Below are 14,044 nucleotides of genomic sequence, written 5' to 3'. Positions count from 1 at the left end.
AACAAACGAATGTCACTTATCGGTAACGAAATTGGCTATCTATTGGCAAAACTCGTCCCGAACCGCTTGGCACTGGCCGATGGCCTTCGATTTCAATGGCGGGCGAGTTCGTTGTGCCTGCGTACTAAGGATATGTGTTCGAATGTACTAAAAGTTTCCAAAGGTACTGGGAGTGTTTGCAAACTAATACACACTAGGTTTTGTCCCCCCGAGTTGAGGTACAATAGCGATAGATGATAGATAGCAACGATACTAAATAATCTAACATGGCTACACCTTTCGTACACCGAAGATAATGGAACAATGTGTACAAAACGTGTTGGTACAGAATTCGATAACTAATTCGAATGTAGGATACGAATTCGGTTTTGCACACACGATGAATATGGTTTTAAAGAGTCTTACAATAGACATGTTTGTAAGGTCCAATCGATAAATCAAACTATTGTTTATACTTATCAAGTATTGAACTAGGTTAGATAACCCTGACTTCAGACATTAGATCAGGATCTTATCAGGTTAGGTTAAAAATAGGCAAAAAGGAGACCTGAAGAATGCTGTATCCTACCTCTCAAGGTTGCTCGACATAACTGTTTCAAAATGTGGAGGAATTTTCCAAAAGTTACTCATTAACCCACATCTGCGAGAACAATATGTCGAACACAATTTTATGAGAGATATATGAGACTTTAAAAACTTTAAACATGAAAGTATCTTTGACTGTTGATGGAATTGACACGAGGCTCTATAAGGAAATCAGCCTGCATGATGAGGAGAGAAGATCCAGTAGGAGACCTGAAGGCATCGCTCTCCTTAGTTTAGAATTTATGCCTTGAGAAGAAGGCTTCGGGACAACTTGTGTAAAGTAAGATGACCAATGTAGCTTACAAAGTCTTCTCAAGCGGTTCTCCAACTAAAAATGAATATAGAGAAGCTTCTAGAGTTAAGAACTTTGTTTGAAAAGACGCTACCAAAGGCCTACAACGTAGGTTCTCTAAGCAACCGATCTGTCTCCTCTTGTGGCCCTTGACCGTCGGGAGCCGCTGTCTATGTTGACCCTACTGTACTTACCTGTCATCCGAGTGTGCAAAACGGAGGAAAAAGGGAATGTTTAAAGTTTGCTAGTGAGATCGTCGCCCAGATCGGAGGCCCCCACGTCGATGGTGATGACGCGATCGTCGCTGTTCTCCGACACCGGGAACTGGACGCGATCGGAGTCGCCGTAGTTGGGCATGATGATGCACACGAACGACCGGCCACTGACGGCGTCGCGCGGGTGCAGCGTCACCGGCAGGAAGCGGTCGGTGGAGCCCTCGACAAAGGTGGCCAACCGCTGCGACACCTCCGGGTAGTGCTTCCGCAGGTGCACCCCCCGCTGCCGCAGCACCGCCTGTATGTTCCGCGACACCTGCTCGCGCGCCTTCGGCGTCGTCTGGGCGAGAATGTTGAAGGCCAGCACCAGCACGTCGCCCACCGTGTCCTTGCGCCGGCCCTCGCTAACCCCCCCTCCACCTCCGGTGGGGCCCGTCCCCGTGCCCGCCCCCGCTCCCCCCGTCCCACCCGAGCCCAGCTCGCCCACGACGGAGCGGCAGAGCTTGAGCTTGGCGCAGCGCGACACCAGCTGGCGCTCCCACTTGACCGCGCCGGCCGTCGCGCTGCCCGGCGCCTCCGACACCACGCAGATCGCCACGTACAGCAGCATCTTGGAGTCGGGCTTGTACTCGGTGGCGAGCTTCAGCAGCTCCGAGTAGAGCTCCGGGCCCATCTCGGCCGGCAGCAGGTCCGGCCAGCGCACGTACGACACCTCGCCCAGGCACTGGAAGCCCTGCTTGATGAACGAGTCGGCCGCCTCCGGGCTGCGGAACAGTATTCTAACAACACCTCGCCCCTGCGACAAGTAGCCCCGGCGGGCGAGCGCGCTCAGGTGGCGCAGCGAGTCCGCGTCGTCCTTGCACGTCGACAGCACCAGCCGGCACAGGGCGGACACCCGCGAGTGCAGGCAAGCCTTCCGGTGCCGCTCCCAGTGCGCCCGCCGGCACTCCCGCGAGCAGTACAGATGGGAGCAGTTGTGGCAGCTCTTGTAGCTCCGGCGCGCCTCCGCCAGCGTGGCCGACGCGTCGCACCGCGGGTTGCGGCACTTCAGCAGCTGGCCCCCGCCGGCGCCCCCACCGTGGCCCCCGTGCGCCCCATGGCCCCCGTGGCCGGCCGCTTCCGCCGAGTCGAGCGAGACGCGTCGGGCGATGCGCGAATCCAGCGATGCGCTGAGTAGATCCCGACCACCACCGCCACTCTGGTTCGTGCTGCCGCTTGTCGTCGTGATGCTGCTGATGGCCACCGAGCCGCCGCTGTCGTTGCGCTTCCGGGTCGCCGCGTCGCCCTCACTGCGACGCCTCGCCACCACCGGCTCGATCTGCAGCGTGTGGTTAGTGCTGTTGGCCGCCGCCGCCGCCGCTGCTGCTGCTGTTGGCATGAGACACGGCGGTTAGCCACACGGCGAAGGAGGGTGAGTTGTACGGGGAGTTTGGAGCACGTTACGAAAAGAAATAAAACCCGCAGCCAACCGAGTGGCCCGGAACGAGGAAGCGTAACAACGAGGTGAGGTAGGGATAGGTTGCATATCGACAAACACAAGCGTTTACAGGGAAGGGGATATCGGACACACCGTATTGCGCGTACAAAACACACACACACGCACACAATGGTAGCATAGGAAAAGGGAAGGAAAAGGAATGGAAGGAGAGGGTTGGTAAAAGAGATGGATTTATTTTCGTAAGAAGGAAAACGACGGAAGCGCAGCACAGGACACGAGAAGAGCGAGAGAAAGAGAAAGAAAGCAAAGAGCGTAACATGAAAGCGACGTATTTTTGTTAGGCTTGTCCGATGCAATCGATCGTTTCACAGTCGAAAAACATTCAAACAATTTCATACATTCTATCAATCAAGCGTTTAGTGAGAAATTGAAAATGGTTTAGGCGAAAAATTTGCCAAAGGAACAAATTCTAACTCCTCACATCCAAGTAAGCACGCGGTTGAAGTACGGACAGTGATTCTCAAGGTGATTAAAATCAATCTAAATGGGCCTTTAGCTTATGCTAATTAGTGTGTGGCAAATTTTGTAGAACATTTATTGATGTAGTTCTGTTAAATCCTCATTATCGTAGCTTAAAATACACAACAGTTTTATATTTTGCACAAACAATTGCACGAAACCTTTACATCCAGACGATTGTAATGGAACATTAGAATACTTTTACTAATTGGAAAACAACTTATTTGAATTATGCATTTGATATTTACGTCAACTTTTATGATTTTTAATTTATTTTAAAGTTCTATCCTACATAAACTGGATATTTGATAATTATTCCCCTCACGAGCTCACGATGGAGGCGCATGGTACTTGATGATGTTATGGAGGCGCCTGGTGTTTTGATTTTCAAACGCTTTTTTCCGGCATGTCAAACCTCAGTTTTTAACGATCCGTTTTGTTAAATTTCTCACCAAACGCTTTTGCTAAAGTAAACAACACCGATACAGGGCATGGAATGAAAGTTAATAGTAACAAATAAAATTCAAGCATCTAGCTAGAAACAATGGTATTGTAAAGGACTACACTTGCTTGATACTAACTATGGAGTTGATGTACTAGGACAGACACACAAATGCACACAAGAGAAAAAAACTGATATGAAAATACAAAACCAAAATGGCTCTCTACTTGTCGCGTAGTGGCAGGAAGGTTTCTTCAGAAGGTTTAACAAAATTAATGAAAGTTCAAACCATAAATTTTGAAAATTACCAAAATTAATCTTATCAGTACGAGTAAAAAGAAAATTAACAAAAATATACATAACATACCAATTGCAGAAACAAAATACAAAAAAGGGAATTAAAACAAATTAATTCGTTCAATTAATTTTCCTCTCAAAAACACATTTCCGTTTACAGACACAGTATAGGCAGATTTTCTTCGCGGGCAGGAATTTTTCATTCCACCTGCTTCGGCTTGGTTCAGGGGTTAGTTGGAAGGTTACGATGGAAATGAAATGCTCGTTTCGACAATATTTAGCTGGTATTTCATGTAAGTCATCTATAATTTATCGATACGTACTGTTCACGTGTTTGGCTTCGCAAACCGGCGCTGACGGGCGGCTTTTGGGGCGGCTCTAAAGGTTTGCTCTACGGGGCTTTACGGAGCGGCTGGTGGCTCGAAACTAAGGCAAACCGCAACTAACACAAACTAGCGCTGGGTCGGGAGAGAGGCCCCTCCCTGGCCACCCTAAAACACGCCGCCATTTCGACAACGCACATTATCGCACTTTCTGCTAACTGCTACGTTTCGTCCGTGGGACGGTTATAAAGTTGAAACACAACACAACACACACACATACCCAGAGGTAAAACAAACAGAAGAGAATGAAAAAAAGTACAATAAAACAAGTTAGATTATGTAATGGAAGTAACCGCACAAACACAAATCCTTTAGTCGCCGTGAGCGTCCAACTTTAGGGGTAACAACTCGCTAGTGTTTCAAAGTAACCCATTCACACTTAAAACTATCCAACGAAACAACCAACATTTTTTCATGGAAGTATATTCCCTTAAAGGACACACAAGTGGGATAGTCTTTTTAGTACACAAAACGTTTTCGGAAAGGTCTAATGGCAGGCAGGCAGTACATAAGAACACACGGGTAAGAATAAAAACCACGGTTAACGAATAAACAAGACACAAGCAGAGAAGACACCGGGCTAAGCAAAAAACACGAAACGAATGCGCAACAAGCCAGTTCCGGAACCCGTTTTTCTTGAGCAGAGCGAATGGGAAAGCACTTTGAAAAGGCACGTTAAATATCCAAACTCGAACGTAAGCGTTATTAAATTCGAACTTGCAAATTGATTGAGTTGGGAAATAGTTTAAGGTAAAGAGCTTAAAAACTTGCAAACGGAACAATGGAGCCGTTTCGAGAGGGAAAGCAACGAGAAACAAACACACAAGCAAACACACTAGCAACGTGTAACACTGGACTGAGAAAAAACAAAAACCCGGATCCGAGAACCGGTTCGATTCGCAAAGCAAAGAATTCCGAAGAATAGAAACAGAAAGAGCGAGCTCTAGTAGGGGTCGGATCGGAAAACATCGAACACGGCATTCAACTAGTTTGGCTTCGGGGGCGGTTTTGATGTTTTTGGCCCCACCGGAAGCCACTAGACTATATAGCATAGACCATCGACATACGGCGCACGGAGCACACGGAGTGGCAGTAGTTGGAGTAGTTGGAGGGCGAAATGTTCTTTTTTTGTTTTCTTTGAGGTTTTTGCTTTGTTCCGGTATGTATTGGAGTAAAACTTACAGGTTCATACCTGAGGACCTGTGGGAGTCGGCCGGCAAGCCGAGCAACGAGGCGAGCACATCCTCGAGGGTGGCCGATCCGGGCGACTGGTGCTCGGGCGGAAGCGAGAACGTCGGAACTGCGGCCGCCCCCGTTGCCGACCCTGCGTGTTTTATTTTGCGACCGATCGCGTGCGATGTGGATTGGGTTAGTGGATTGATCAGTCGGGCGGGTTAGTGGATTAGAGTTACGTATAGTGTGTGTGCGTGTGTAGGTGTGTAAGTGTGTGTGTAAGTGTGACAAAACACCAACGCCAACGACCCAACATCATCGACATCACGACATCCGTTTTTTCGCGCAAACCACCCGCGGGAAAGAGACAGAGAAAGAAAAGAAAAAAGAGAAAACATTGGAAAAATGCAAAACGGATCACTTCAAAACGTGTGTGCGGGGTGGAACGGATCGTTCCGGCGGGATGGCAGCTCAGTGTAAATCCTTGTTTTAAGTATTGCGCCAAAGGGCGACGTTATTTAGAGGTTGCGTGAAGAAAACAGAAACGAATGCTTTCACCAAGCGTTGGATGATTGTAACTGAAAGAAAGAAACTTGATGACAAAAGCGCAAACGAAGCAAAGGGAGGAAGAAAGAGAGCTGAATGTAACGTTCAGCATATCCCGACGATAGGTTCAACATTTGCCACGTGAACTATTCGAAACCGCACTCGTTTTCCCATTGGATTTACATTTTTATATTTACAGCACTTTGCACCATCACTTTGCAGGTAAACCAATGGAGAGGCTATGTTCATCGATGGAATAAAAGCAAAATATTCACACACGCTACAGAACCAACATTAAGAAAGTCTTCATGCCAACGAACTGTTATGTAAACCACGCATAACTGAGCTAAAAACAAAACAAAAAAGAAAACGTGTACAGAAACCTTCAACATATGATCAAGAATCAATTAACGAAACGTAAAACCGATGGATTTTGGGGAAGCAGGAAGAAACCATAACACTAAATAAACAAAACAGCACCGCGTTCTCTTTATCATGGATATATTGCAGCTGAAAAGGTTTTTGTTTATTGTAAACGATAATAATACTTTTACAAACTATCCAAAGTTTAAATAATAATAATTATCATACGATGAAAGTTATACAAGTTAAAACTTATCAACTAAAAGCCCAAACAAAACAAAGGTGTCGTTTCGTATCGTTTGCACTTGTGTGTAATCGCTACTTGTTTGATCAAACTAAACAAAAGAAAGCATCTACAGTTACACAGGTTTCGTCGTCGTTCGATCGTGTTCGTTACTTCCATCGTGGACTACATTAAAACCGCACTACTCGGTTCGTTCTATCATCGCGTATTCCAAAAAAAAAAAAAACGTTAGAAAAGAGCGCGTCAGAGAGTATGTGGAGTGTTGTCACTATTATGTTTTGCTCCATTGAAAATTTAACGAAGATATGCTTTGCTACTTGTGTAGCATTATGTTTTGTTTGTATGTTATTGTGATAGAATTCCTCGTCCTTCTTGTTGGGGAAAGTTTTTCTACTGTGTTTGATACTAAATAAAATTCGAAGGAAAAAGATAAGCACCTCAAGCGAAACCTAACTTAATGTTGGCACTGTCAAACAAAAAAACGGATTTGAATCCCTTGCAGGAAAGAAAAAAATTTCAGAGAAAAATTATTTTTGAGTAAAAATCATTGAAGAAACAACTCGAGAAGAAAAGATTAATATCGTTGCAATTTTGAGGCACCTTAAAATTTATCACAAAATCAAAGCACGCGCGTGACGATGGCGTACAATCTTGCATCCAACGCACCACCCACGCAAACACCACTAGCGCCAATGTGCAACGCAGCGGAGGCTACGGCAACTACACGTTTCCTGTCCTTTGCTTCGCATCACCGCGTCGTCGTTGCTCAAGATGGACTTTTTGGAGAGTCCTGAATTGATCCTGAAGTTGTCGTACCTTTGCGTGTACCTAACGCCGCAAATCAAAACACTCCTTAATTTAATGTAAATTTTAAATAAGAGGAGGTGATCGGTGGCATTTCGTTCCCTGCAATACACGTTTGCGGTTTCGGTGTCGGTGCCGGTGCAATAATTTCCCGTTTCGGCGCTTCCAGTGTCTTTTGCTTTCGAGTGTAGTTAATCTATTTTGGACCAATCACTTTACATCAAACAAGAACCGTAAGGGGATACGCGCCCTCCCCAACTAGCTTGCCAGTGTTCCGTAAGTTTTCGTTCGATTTTGGTGGACAATTTTTTTCCGCTGCCTGATAAATATTCCTTTTTACAATGGCTATGTTTTTCGTAAAAAATACAATACTTGCAAAACAAACCGTACCGTGCCTTAACCGTCGGGGACAAAATGCGTTTCGTATGCAGACAAAAATTCTGCTCTTCATTACGTTCAAACAACACTTCGGTAGTTGTTCGCTTCCTCACTCGCTAACCGTTGCGCCGTCTGCTTTTGCTTGCCGGAGAGTAAACGTGTCTCACGAACCGATATTGCAATAGCAATAGGTATAAGATTATCCGCTGTATTATTGTACTGCTTTAGTTTGGTTTCTTTTTCAAAAAATCTTTCTCCAAAAACACTGATCTCTGAATGGTAAAAGTGAAACACGATTAGTTTCTCTTGCTTTGCGCTCCCTTTTTCCTCGTTTTCTCTATATACTGTGTCTCAAAACTGGAATTCGAATTTGCAAGCAACTAAAAAGTTAAAAAAAAAACACATAACCGAAACTATTGGACAATGGACGGCAAGAACCGCAAACTGACCGAATTGTAGAGAGTGCACCTTCAGTTTCTTGGTCGCTGAGCCGCTAAAGCTCACTTATCTAATAGAACTAATAGACAGCATTTGAAAGGATTTGTTTCCTTATTTAGCTTTTTCCTCCCATTCGGGGATCGCTCGTCCCCCGTGTCTCTCGCTCGATTTTGTATATGTCGTACAAAGATTACAATCTAAAACCTAACAATAGAGCCAAATATGGACCTATAAAGGGGGGTCGCTCGAACGGAGAAAACAAAAAATACAAAACTCGTCACCCCGGTTTTTCTACACGCGCGGTTTTTACATCGGTTTTTTTTCGAATCGGTCCGTCAGTAAAGATCATCGAATTCACAACACACTGCTCTCGAGGCAACGGACGGTGAGTGAACATAACAAAAAAAAGAAGAATGTCATATAATATTAATAGCACTTGTGTAGTGGTATGTAGAGTACGACGAGGGTGATAATGACGCTTAATGGGTGATACATAGAAGAAAAAAAAAACACAAATCATATACAAAACGTAACGCAACGTAAGTTCGTACCGAAGAGCGACATAGACAAAGGTGAACCGAAGGTGGGTGTTGGGCGGGGCAGGAATAAAACACAAGATACGAGCACAAGTTCTAGATCAGGGTCGACTCACCGACGCCATTCATCCCGGCGTTAAACCGATAGTGGTCACCGGCCGTTTGTTGCTGCTGTTGCTGCTGCTGATGCTGCTTCTGGTGGCTGGATCCTAGAACGGAACTATTCTCGATCATCGGCGTTTGCGGGGAGTCGAGAGGCCGGGTGCCAACAAATGAACTTTCTAGCCAACATCTAAAACGGGAGATCGAGAGTTGATTTGGTTGCTGCGGAGTCGAGTGGGGTGCGATCGGTCGTACCTTTGGCTTGGACTAGTGGATCTACTGCGTGAGTGTCGATTTGTTTGGTCATTTACATAATGTACAATCGCTGACGTTACTTCTATGATGGATGATTGAATCTCTGGTGTCACGACGGACTCCTCCTTCTGCTGTTGGTGCTGCCGGTTGCCCTTCTGCTGCTCTTTCAGCTGTTGGTGCTGTTCCTTCTGTTTGTTGCTGTTGCCCTGTTGCTGCAAAAGTGATGATGCCAGTCTGCAAAAAGAACATAGGGTCAGTCAAATGGCGTCCAAAGCGTGGGAGATCGACTAGAGTGCACTACCTTTCCGCTGGTGTCCTCGGCTGGGACAGCTTTTCTTGGCTTCTCCAGCCCAGGTAGGGCTGTCGGAAGGAGTTCCGGATGGTGCTGGGACCGCCGCCGGGGCCGCTATTGACACCCGCGCCGGTCGTGGTGGACGCGGTCGAGTAGCCGGAGATGACGCTCGCGTTGAGGCCGCCCCGGGTGAACGAGCCGCGCGTCGATACGCTCGGCGACGTCTGGTTCGAGTTCAGGTGCGACGTGGACCACCGCGAGAACCCGGTCTGACCGTGGTGACTGTGTGCGGAGGGACTCAGCATCACCGGACTACGGTCCGACCGGTGCGATCCGAGCGAGCTGAGCGAAGTGGTCTTCGAGCTCAGCCCGGTCCAGCGGCCGACGTCGCTGTTGCGCTTCCGCAGAATGCCGCCGCCGGCGCCGGCGCCCGGTGCACCGGGGGTGTTCGAGGCCGGCGAGCCGGTCACCTGGCCGGCCGGCCCGTCCTTGCCGGAGTATTGCTTGTACCAGTCGGGGATGTTCAGCCGCTGCAGGGACGCCTGCACGCGCAGCTGATGTTCGCTCAGGTTGGTGCCCGTTTCGTGCGACTTCTGCAGCTCGTTCTCCGGAGGCTAAAAAAGAAGACGAGAGGGAGCGAAATTAGTAGACATTCGAAAGAATTTTCCGACTTCCTTTGGAGTGATGAATGACAGAACCAATAAGTAAATTAGTTTACTTTAACTGGCCTCCACTTCTCTCGTTTAAATTCAATTCAGAGCAAAAGTCAAATGCAATCTAGCACGGTTGGAGAAACACACACACACAACCCCTCCCCTCTAATATGCCATACAGAATCGCTTCATGAGTATAAATTGATTGAAACGAAGCAGAACCAACTGGATGGAAGATAATGCCGCCCGGGAAGATACCCACATGTTCTCTTCAGATGATGAGGCCTTGCGATGTAGATTAATAAGATCATCTCATCATTCCCATTTTGACAACCAACTTGACTTTCGAGTGTGCTGGTGGTTTGGAATGTCATACCATCCAAAAGAAAGAGATCAAACCTCGACAACAACGAACTGTACGAACCCTTGGGGAGGAAAAATAAAGGAACACCAGCGTTGTTGTTTAGTTTGAAATCTTTTTATTTTATACTACTACTAAAATGGCGCTATTTACAATTGAATACTGTCGGTCGCTATGTACAAAAGAGCGTAAGGGTGTACGAAACTAAAACACCCAACGGTTAGATGATTTTACTGTTCAGCAAATGCCACCACCTGCGGTAACTGTTGCGCTTCGGGACGGGAAACGCCCGGACAGCTTCGATCGCGGCACACTTGCACGTCTTCACAAAGTCGGACACACGCCGCAGCTGCTCGCGGAAGAGCGGTCCGCAGTGGAACCGTTTGCTATTTACCTCGAACACCATGCGCACCACGAAGTGGAACTCGTCGACGTTGTTCACCTTGCGGGAGCGCACGCAGGTCAGCTTGTCGGCGACGTCGATCACGAACTCGACCGTGATCTTCAGCATCCGCCCGGTCGGTTCGTCGACGGCCAGCACCTCCAGCTCGACGCAGTTGTCGCCGGTCGCGTTGGTGGTCATGGCGTCGATCCGGTAGCATCCGCCGGCGATGGTGTCGACGAAGCGGTTGCTGACCGCGCTCGGCACCGGCCCGTTGATGCTGGCCTCCAGCAGGACTTGGTCGCCTTTGCCGATGTTCTCCTGCAGCAACGCGAGCACGGTGTGGATGAGGCTCAGGTGCGACCGGTTGAAGATGGTGTCGAGCAGGTAGAGGCGACTTCGGTCCGGTCCGCTCATCCGCACAAATTGCTCCGTCTCGATCAGCCGGTTCATCTGAAGCCGGTAGGTGTCATGCCGTAGCCGGTAGTGCATGTCGAGGGCGGATGGCTTCTGAGGTTCGACCTCGACCGTCATCTCACTGTGAGCCTCGGGCGTGACAGATTCAACCTGCGCAGGGCACTCTGCACTGCTGATGACGCTTGGTTCCGGGTCGGTTTTGTTTACCACGACGACATCGAACGCATGCTTCCCCAGAACCGACCGGACGTGGCTCTCCTCGAGCTTCTCTATCTGCTCGATCGCCTCGCGGACGTGCTGGTTGAAGTCGTTCCGCGTCCCATGCTCCGACCGCTCCCGGCTTCGGTACTGCAGGAACAGATCGTTGATGTTCCGCACGTAGCACTTGTCCCGCTCCGGCCCCGTTCCGCTCGTGTCCTTCAGATTGCGCTGGCTGGGTGCGCTGGCTTTGCTCAACACTTGCTGGATCTTGGGGGCCGCGTTCACGATCTTCACCACCGAGTCCGCGTGGTTCACCTGCCGGTGCGCTTCTGACGCGTCGCACGCACGCACCACGTTCGCCACCGGCCGGTTTGTCGTCTTCTTGGTGGCTTCATCTTGATTCTGCCGCTTCCCACCGGTGGCCAACTTTTTCCCGAGCGCATTACGGTGATGCGGCACCAGCGGTACTTTCGCGCCTGCCGTGATGTTCGCCTTTCCACCGTCGGTCCCGCGACGTCCCCAAACCGGGAGGCTGTTGTTTGGGCACGGAGCCTCACTTTCGAACACTCTCAGCAGCCGCTCGTTGAGCCGGCCAACGTGCCGCCGCTCCAGATCGCGGCCAGCCGGAGGTCGCACTTCCTTCGCGCGCTCCACATTCGTGTCCCACTCTCGCAGCACCAATTTGTTGCTCTTCTTCGGCTTCTCTACGATCGGCTCCACCGACGAATAGCTGCCGGACTCCTCCGAGGTGCCATCTTCCTCCAGCAGATCCCGATCGAGAGTGACGTCTTGGTCGAAGTACTGGAAGATGTTGAGGAAACTGTTGCGCTTCACGAGGGACGACGTCCCTTGCAGTCGGGTGTTGTGCGGCGCGTCCAGCTCGGCCAGCGATTCCAAGGAGCTCAACGACGACACGCTGGACGGCGTACCACCGTAACTGCTGACCAACGCCTCCGTCCCGGCGTACTGCGATAGCGACTGATAGGTACCGTACTCTTCCTCATCATAATCATCTTCCTCCTCACGCTGCTCCGTCGCTTTCGATTCCGGCCGAAGGTGCACGGTGTACGACTCTTCCAGCGAGTTGATGAACCGATCGAAGTCGGCCGCGCTGAACGAGTTCGTGTCGATGTAGTAGCTGCTGTTCTCGTCAATCATCTCGTCCAATTTGCTCTCCTCCATCCGAACGCTGCAGGCTAGACGTGCCGAGGCCATCAGTATCACTGTACAATTTTCGTGCCTCTTTCCACACGCAAAGTTCAACGCCGCACACGATTTGTTTTTCACCACCGAAAACCGAACTTTCACCGGAATGTTCCACAAACGCCTGGCGTTCCTTTTTGGAGTGTGTGTGTTTCTTCTAAAATCGCGAATAATTATGGCCAATTGTTATCGGAAAGGGTACTCCTCCTCTTCGACGTTTCGTTGGTTCGAAATTTCACTTTAATTTTGGAAATCAGTGCCTGCTTGACGCATTGCAGTTGCACGTTTGGCTTGCGAACGATTACTGAGCCGTTCGGGTGCTCGCAGTTCGTGAGGAAAGCGACTAATTTGGAGTTTCCAAACCATGCAGGTAAGTGTGGGTCACTACCCTACCACCCTGCGTACCTGCGTAGGGATTTTTTCTCTTGGACATAAGAATTCTAAACACACGGGTAGTTTTCCAAATCAGGTAATAGCACCAACCATTTTCGTTACAAATTACAGTTCCAAACCTTACCCAACTTATTTAATTCTACACAGAGGAGTTTACCAAGAATTAGCTCTCAGGTAGGGTATTCAAATGTTAAATTTCAACTCAATGATTACCTGAGGCCTCTAGTTACAGAATTGACTACTTTGGAGGTTGGATTGCTCGCTTTCATTTCAATGTGAATTTTTGAAATTATGACTTTCCTTTACCCATATTGAATTTCGGTGCTTCACTGCAACCTTTTCACTTTGCCTTGTCAATAATTTAATTTAATTCATCTGCTTTAGAATCTTTTTTGGTGAGATTTTATTTTCCAAAGCGGTAACATTTGTTTTGCCTTATTTTATAAATATTATTGTACACGCTATTTAGGGTGTCCTCGATTGGGAACAATTTTCCCCTTTAATGACCACTTTCTTTATCTCTTTTAGATTGAAAATAGCTTCGTGGTTATCGAACATAATAAACAAATATTTAAGTTTGTAGGAACGAGGAAAGGAAAACCGATTCGACATGAAAATTAGTCAACAAAAGCCATAGTTGCTACGTGTCAATTCGGCATATGGTCGAAAATCGGTGCCCAAACCAGGTCAAACAATAAATCAACCAATTTGCCATATTTTTTTTACCGAAAACCGAAACATAAATCAGTCCACGATCGATCGCACCGGTTCCCCATCAATATGGCCGCCGGAAAGGTCAACGGTTTAAACGAAGCGATCCATCACGGATCCACCCCGGAACCATTTTTCCCTTCGGCCCTCCACAGAACAACGGATTGATAAGGTGCAGCAAGGTGGTCGTATCATCTTGGGCCGATCCGGCGTGAAAAAAAGGTTCGCCGATCGGACGATTGGATTGATTGTGAGCAAAACAAAAAAAAACGAAAGGGAAAAGCATCGGGGAAACTAGGACATTCCATGAGCCTTCCGATGGGTGCGTGCAGGCCCCATCCATCGATCGATATTCGACTTTTTACTGCTTTCGGTCGGTTGTTGCACGTCCACTTGGGTGAAGTGTAAATGCTTTCCCGGA

General features: G+C 48.3%; 2 protein-coding genes across 2 annotated transcripts in view; both read right to left on the bottom strand.

The window, feature by feature from the left end:
- Positions 1–1,111: 1,111 nt before the first annotated feature.
- Positions 1,112–2,470, bottom strand: LOC131262146 (apical junction component 1 homolog). The gene has a single exon (XM_058264074.1). It carries the CDS (start codon positions 2,468–2,470, stop codon positions 1,112–1,114), a length of 1,359 nt encoding a protein of 452 aa, XP_058120057.1.
- Positions 2,471–7,080: 4,610 nt separating this feature from the next.
- The window catches only part of LOC131266433 (uncharacterized), a 48,666-nt gene continuing 41,702 nt past the window's right edge, over positions 7,081–14,044 (bottom strand). Inside the window, exons 3-7 of the mRNA XM_058268952.1 lie at positions 9,312–9,916; positions 9,216–9,244; positions 9,011–9,173; positions 8,770–8,945; positions 7,081–8,481 (exon numbers count right to left, since the gene is read on the bottom strand). Of these exons, the coding sequence (XP_058124935.1) occupies positions 8,453–8,481; positions 8,770–8,945; positions 9,011–9,173; positions 9,216–9,244; positions 9,312–9,916 (1,002 nt within the window). The 3' untranslated portion in view covers positions 7,081–8,452. The remainder of the gene's footprint in view (positions 8,482–8,769; positions 8,946–9,010; positions 9,174–9,215; positions 9,245–9,311; positions 9,917–14,044) is intronic.

This window comes from Anopheles coustani, chromosome 2 (genome assembly GCF_943734705.1).
Source record: "Anopheles coustani chromosome 2, idAnoCousDA_361_x.2, whole genome shotgun sequence".
Classification (NCBI taxonomy): Eukaryota; Metazoa; Arthropoda; class Insecta; order Diptera; family Culicidae; genus Anopheles; species Anopheles coustani.
This window is presented reverse-complemented; position numbering and strand designations above follow the sequence as displayed.

Coding starts and splice junctions, on each gene's coding strand:
- LOC131262146 (XM_058264074.1), bottom strand. CDS start 2,470: ATGCCAACAGCAGCAGCAGCGGCGGCGGCGGCGGCCAACAGCACTAAC.